General features: G+C 39.4%; 5 protein-coding genes across 5 annotated transcripts in view; 2 read left to right on the top strand and 3 right to left on the bottom strand.

Annotated features, from left to right (window-relative positions):
- Positions 1–1,453, top strand: part of Cbr-flp-1 — a gene marked incomplete at both ends in the record, with an annotated part of 4,482 nt that extends 3,029 nt beyond the window's left edge. The window contains 5 exons of the mRNA XM_045235200.1: positions 695–781; positions 830–949; positions 1,109–1,143; positions 1,170–1,421; positions 1,451–1,453. Of these exons, the coding sequence (XP_045097357.1) occupies positions 695–781; positions 830–949; positions 1,109–1,143; positions 1,170–1,421; positions 1,451–1,453 (497 nt within the window). The remainder of the gene's footprint in view (positions 1–694; positions 782–829; positions 950–1,108; positions 1,144–1,169; positions 1,422–1,450) is intronic.
- A 194-nt stretch (positions 1,454–1,647) lies between these two features.
- CBG26285 lies at positions 1,648–1,707 on the bottom strand (the record flags this gene model as incomplete). Its single annotated transcript, XM_045235201.1, has 1 exon — positions 1,648–1,707. The coding sequence occupies one exon, from the start codon at positions 1,705–1,707 to the stop codon at positions 1,648–1,650; it is 60 nt and encodes a 19-aa protein (XP_045100471.1).
- Positions 1,708–1,940: 233 nt separating this feature from the next.
- On the bottom strand, positions 1,941–2,384 carry Cbr-rpb-12 (the record flags this gene model as incomplete). Its single annotated transcript, XM_002632966.1, has 3 exons — positions 1,941–1,963; positions 2,061–2,153; positions 2,312–2,384. The coding sequence occupies 3 exons, from the start codon at positions 2,382–2,384 to the stop codon at positions 1,941–1,943; spliced, it is 189 nt and encodes a 62-aa protein (XP_002633012.1).
- Positions 2,385–3,003: 619 nt separating this feature from the next.
- The window catches only part of CBG21776, a gene marked incomplete at both ends in the record, with an annotated part of 51,716 nt that continues 48,528 nt past the window's right edge, over positions 3,004–6,191 (top strand). The window contains 3 exons of the mRNA XM_045235202.1: positions 3,004–3,220; positions 3,267–3,478; positions 4,138–4,408. Of these exons, the coding sequence (XP_045100797.1) occupies positions 3,004–3,220; positions 3,267–3,478; positions 4,138–4,408 (700 nt within the window). The remainder of the gene's footprint in view (positions 3,221–3,266; positions 3,479–4,137; positions 4,409–6,191) is intronic.
- Positions 4,963–6,191, bottom strand: part of Cbr-tag-60 — a gene marked incomplete at both ends in the record, with an annotated part of 27,963 nt that continues 26,734 nt past the window's right edge. The window contains 2 exons of the mRNA XM_045235203.1: positions 4,963–5,011; positions 5,184–5,410. Of these exons, the coding sequence (XP_045097358.1) occupies positions 4,963–5,011; positions 5,184–5,410 (276 nt within the window). The remainder of the gene's footprint in view (positions 5,012–5,183; positions 5,411–6,191) is intronic.

Below are 6,191 nucleotides of genomic sequence, written 5' to 3' on the forward strand. Positions count from 1 at the left end.
ACCTAGAAAACTCTTGAAAAAACAAAAAAAAAGTGAAAACAAGCGAAAAAATTTTAAAAGTTTGAATTCGCGCGCTTTTACTCGCCGGGCGGCCTATTAAAAACCTCGTCCCTAAGGGCTTTCAGCATATTTTTCGATGCGTTTTTCTCGATGAAGGAATTTTTGAATTTTTTCTTTACTTTTAAGTCAATCTACATGCATTTCTGCACATTTTGATGCAATAAAAAATTTCACCGTACACCACTTTTAAATGAAAAGGGTACATTCAGATAGAATCGAAATCGAGCTAAAATTTTGAAAGTTGTAGCTGATAGCTGAAAAAGTAAAGATTGCACTGATACAGAATCATAACACTAACAAGCCATTGAAGCGTTCAAACAGTAAGGTGAATAATCAGAATAAATATAATTTAGTATCTAGAAAGCAACCTTGACTTTGATCTAATATATCTCATTTTCTGTGAAAGGTATCAAAAAGTGGTCAACTGATAAAGTGTTTACCATAAACTCAAAAATATTTTATCAGTTGACCACTTTTCGATATCGTTCACAGTTACCGAGATATAGTGGCTCAAAATTGGAAATTAAGGAGATTTGAAACGTGCTACAGTAGTCTCGCATGATATTCCTCGAATCTATGTCCCTATTGAAACAGGAATTGTCCATTTTTCCCAGATTTCTTACCAAATCTTCAGGCGAAAACTGCGAGGGTGACGCCGACGTTGCACTGCAAAAGATGGAGAAGAGAAAGCCAAACTTTATGAGATACGGTAGATCGGCAGGTGAGTCAAAACCCCTCTATTAAAAGAGCACAATTTGTGCTCTTTTAGCCGTAAAGTCGCTGGGAAAGAAAGCCGGTTCAGACCCGAACTTCCTCCGATTCGGACGCTCTCAACCAAACTTCTTGCGTTTCGGAAAGGCCAGCGGTGACCCGAATTTTCTGAGATTCGGTGGGTTTTTCAAAAATTCTTTTTAGATTTTCAGATTTTTGGTGAAAACCTTTCATACATTTCAGTTTATTTGCATTCAAAGCTTCCTGTCATAAAGCTAGTCAGTTAGGGATTCAAAAAGGAAAGGCAGTGGAAAACTAACAGGTTTTTGATTTTCAGGTCGCAGCGACCCCAACTTCTTGCGCTTCGGAAAGGCAGCTGCTGACCCGAACTTCTTGAGATTCGGAAAGCGATCGGCGGATCCAAACTTCTTGAGGTGACCGGGCGGCAACTCTTATACGCCTGTCACATCGTTTGTCTGAAGCGCGCCCATGGCGCCGGCGGCAACGCTCTGTGCCACCAAGCGGCGGTTGGCGCCACTCGCTGGTTCAATCCCGTCGCGGGGATTTTCGTTTTTTATCGATTATTCTCCAGTAAAAGTAAATTTTCAGATTCGGCCGCTCGTCGTTCGACAACTTCGACCGCGAGTCCCGCAAGCCAAACTTCCTCCGCTTCGGAAAGTAAACAACGACCCAAGAAGCGACAGATTCGAGACAGAGTACACAATTAAGCAGCAGCTATTTTAAATATATTTCTTCAGGAACAATTTTCTTTTTTTTCTCCCTTTATTTTCTATATCTTTTGCCATTTATGTTTGAAAAAGAACACAATTTTTGTTTATTTTTTTTTCGATTTTTTCTTACATTTCAAAAAAAGGCTCACCCATTTTCTCCAGTCTCATCGGAGATTTTATCGACCCAGAGTAAATTTGGACGCATTTTTGGTAGAGGAGTATATAGAAAGAGCCCCCAATAAGCCTAGAATGAAAGGTGTCTCCGGTTGCCATGGCGACGCAACGCGCGCACGCAACGCCCCCAAGGGAACATGTAACACCTGGTGTTCCGATGGTTTTATTGGTAAAATGAGACGAAAAATGAGGGAAAAATGGACAAAAAAGTTGGAGAAACAGTTTGAAATTCAACGAAAATGGTACAGCGACTGGGGAGATCCTTTAGCGAGCGTCGTAGACCATCACTGAAAAATAATCGATAAAAATTAGTTTTCCGGGATCGAAAACTGGATTTTAGGGCATAATTTAAATTTTTAGCTCAAAAAATGGAAAAAAACTCACACTTTCTGCAGCGCTTCTTGTAGAGAATACGATAGCCGCACTCTCGGCAGCGAATCGCGTCCTTTGGCTTGATCTCGTTCTCACCGTGGCATTCTGGAAGATTCTGGTCCTTTTTTGAGTAGGAATAAGTACAATTTTCTCGATTTTTAAGCTTACAATTCGAAAAAATTCGATTTTTAGCTTAAAAACTGCTAATTTTTGGAAAGATTCGAATTTCTCAATTTTTTTTGAAAATTTCATATTTAACGAACCTCCACAAATGTAGATCATACTGTTCGACTTGACATGAGCTTGCCCTGGACCTGGAGTAGCGCTGCCGTCCATTCTGGAAAAAATTCGGGTAAAAATTTTCAAACAGCAATAAACGACGAAAACGAATTTCAGGCGATAAATGCCGTGATCTACATAAGGCTGAACATTCAAAACAAAATTTTCAACATAGAACACCCCCAAAAACCCAAAAAAAAATCCCCTGTGAAACTCGAAAAATTCGAAAAAATCGCAAAGAATTCGAAAATTTAGGACTAGCTTTAGTTTTCCTCGAGGACTACACGAGCCGGTGGCCTAGAAAACTCCCGCTAAACAACGCGCGCATCGTTATTTCGGAGTGTCGTTGGCGCGAAATTTTTCGGGAAAATTAGCGGGAAACTTGGGAATTTTCGGAGAATTTCGCCGGAAATTTTGCCCTTTTCGTTCATTTTTCTTGTATTTTTTGTTGTGAAGAATGTCTAGAGATGAGTGAGAAATAGAAAGTCTGTGAAAAACTGTGGGATTCTCGAAAAATTTCGCTGAAAATGTTTTGAATTTTTTTCGAATTTGTTTACACTTTCAAGATGTTTCCCATGACTTTCTCATGGGAAATTGGCGTCTCAATCATCGCTTCTCTCACCCTTTCTTTCTCAAATGTCTTTTTTCAATTTTCTCTCAATTTTCAGCAGCGAAAATGGTGAAGGCAACTTCCATCGATATGGCACTTTCCGACATCATCTCGTCGAAGAAAAAAAGCACGAAGAAAGGCGTCAAACGACCAATCAAGAAAGCAGCAGCCGGTGGTGTCAAAAAACGCGGACCATCCGCCGCTTCCACGCCAAGACGTCAAAGCGGAGGGGCTGGTCGTGGAGGCATTCGCAAGTCTGTTGGTGGACGTGGCGATTCGAATGGTTAGCTGACTCATTGCTTCAATTCACGAAATCTGGGGGATTTCAGACAAGAGATCAGTCCGAATCAACATTTCGAATCTCGCCGATACCGTACTCTCGAGTGACTTGCAGGAGCTGTTTAACGAGTTCAATTTGCGCAAAGTGTCGGTGAATTTCAATGAGGATGGTACGCCAGCCGGCACCGGAGATCTCACTCTGTCCAAGTTCAATTCTGATCGCCTCATTAAAAAGTTCGCTGGTGTTGCGCTCGATGGAAAGGTGAGTATTCTATGGAGATGGCGATCTGGAGCACTGGAAACTGGTAAAGGTTCTAAAAAACCGGAGAGAGTCTGTCTAAAGCACTGGAAACATCTTTTTTCTCTGACGGAGGTTTTGAAAACAAGCTGAAAATCGAATTTTCCAAATTTAGCGTTATTTTTCGTCGTGGATGGAGAACATGGCGTTTCAGCTCCAGCCTATAACTTTTAGCAGAAAACCCGTCTTAAAACCTACATTTGAATTCTTTACTCTCAGTGTCTGAAAATATATAACTGAAAATTGGCAAAAAAAATAGCTCAGAAAGTCTCAAAATCCCGAAAATTCTGAAACGAAAATTGTAATTTTTAGCTCAAACTCGGCCAATTTTCTTAGTTTTTTCATCAAAAATTGCTGAAAACCAGCCTGAAACGCCTTAAAATCACTGAAATGATCTGAAAAGTCAGAAATCCAGAAAATTGAAGATTTTGGAAAAAATTCAAATTTTTGAAACGAAAATTGCCATTTTTAGTTAAAAATCAGCCGATTTCCTCGATTTTTAACATTTCTCACATGAAGAATCGCAAAAAATCTGCCTGAAATGACAAGAAATCAGTGAAAAACGGAATAGAAAGTCTCGAAATCCAACAAAATCTGATAATTTCCAATTTCGAAATTTGCAGATCATGAACTTCGCCGTGATCGAAACCACCAACTTTGTCCCTCAGCAGAAGCCAAAAGTCGTCAGAGATAAACGAACTGCCGCTATGAGCACTGGCGGACCAGTTCGCAGAACTCCTCGTAGCTCTACCGGCGGACTGGGATCCCAAACTGCCCGTATGTCCACTGGTGGCAAACCGCCAGCCAAGAAGGCCACCAAGAAGCCGAAGCGTGAGCCGAAGCCACAGAAGACAGCCGCCGAGCTGGACGCCGAACTTGACGCCTACATGTCTCGTTCTTGAATTTCTTACTGTACTTCCTCCTTTCGTTGTTCTTGCTTTTAATTAATTTTTTTAAAAATTTCAAAAATCCATCCGAACCATACCATGTCTCTCTCTCCATGTTTTACTTGTTCTGTCTCTCTTTATCTCATTCCACCATTTGCTAATATAAAAAGTTTCACAGAGAAACCAAAAATCTTCGCGAGGAATAGAAAATTTATTTTAAGTAATAATATTGCACACAACCGACGATAAGTTTAGGAAAAGAAGAAGAAGAAGGCACATTTCGACAGAAAATTGGAAAAAAATAACTGAAATTTCAGAAGAAACTGAATGTATCTAGGGGTCGGCTCAGTAGTGTATTTAGTATCACAGGTAGAAATACAGTTTTAAGAATAAACGAATTTTTAAAAAATAATAAATTTTTGAGGGAGTCATGAATCGAGTGTTTTTTGAGAAAGAAACTATTTACTGAAAATGTTTTTGGGGGAATGGTTGTGTTGTGTGGAAAGAAAAATGAATGGAAAAATAAAGAATTTTTTAGAAGACGTTCCAGAAGAGACTGAATTACATGTTGCTAACCAATTGGTACTTCTCGTTGAGCGACATCTCGTGCCTGAAAATTTTCAATTTCCTATGCGCTTTTATATGGGTTGGTGTGCTATCCTCAAATGGCCGCTCTGGCGCAACTGGGAGCGCGCTAGCCTGCTGCTTTGAAGCCCACGGGTTCGACTCCCACTTGGAAGTAAACATGTTTTGCCCTTTTTTAAGCTTTTTTCCCAACTCACAAATGATGTTTTCGGTTCTTCATGCGAAGACGTTCGCGTGCCTCGCTTGCCGACAAATGGTAGATGTCGTCGTCGTCGTATCCGCTAGTTGAACTAGCTGCATAACCATGGCTGGATCCATTGCTCAATGGAGATGGTTGTTGATTGTGATTGTGATGATGGTGGTGATGGGTCTGCGAGTGTTGTTCATGTTGTTGATGGGATTGTGTTGCGTACGATGGGACGTACTGCAAAAATTCGGGTTCTTTTGGGTTCAAGAGATAGAGTTAGTTAGGTTAATGTTAGGTTAGTGTTAGTTTGAACATATAATTATCGGAGATCATTTCAAGAACTAAGTTGTATTAATAATGTCTTAGTGAAACAGAAAACTTTTTATGCGGCTCAATTTTTGACAAAACTATTTTTTAGGCAATTTATCTCGGTTCCCGTGAGAGGTATCGAAAATTGGTCAGTTGACAAAATAATTTTGGTATTCTGAATAATATTTTGTTAGTTGACCATTTTTTGATATCGTTCACAGAAAACGAGAGAAGTTTCCTCAAAGCGGACGACTTTATGATACAGAACAATTTTTCCCGCACAATTAGAAACTGAGGAAACCGAGAAAGTTAAAACCATGTGTTAAGTAATGTTCAAACGGTACTAATGAAATCATCAGCCAATTTAAAAATTGTCTGAAACTGACAAAAAAATAGTGTTAAAATTATGTTTCATTTTCATATTTTATCAGTAAAGTATAAAAAGGAAGTTCGATACATCTATACTTTCATAGTCCAATGAACAAACCAATGAAATCAGACATTTTGAAAAACCTGAAAAAATTACCAACGGAGTTCAAGAGCTAGAATTTAGATTACTTTGAAAACTGGATGAAACAGAAACTACCGTAAAACCTCTAATAGAACGACACCCGGATCGTCCACTTTGAGCCTATATATCTCACTTCTTTTGAAAGATATCAAAAAGTGGTTAACTAGTAAAATGTTTATCAGGATATCAGCAACATTT

The sequence above is a fragment of the Caenorhabditis briggsae genome (genome assembly GCF_000004555.2).
Source record: "Caenorhabditis briggsae complete genome, chrIV, whole genome shotgun sequence".
Taxonomy (NCBI): Eukaryota; Metazoa; Nematoda; class Chromadorea; order Rhabditida; family Rhabditidae; genus Caenorhabditis; species Caenorhabditis briggsae.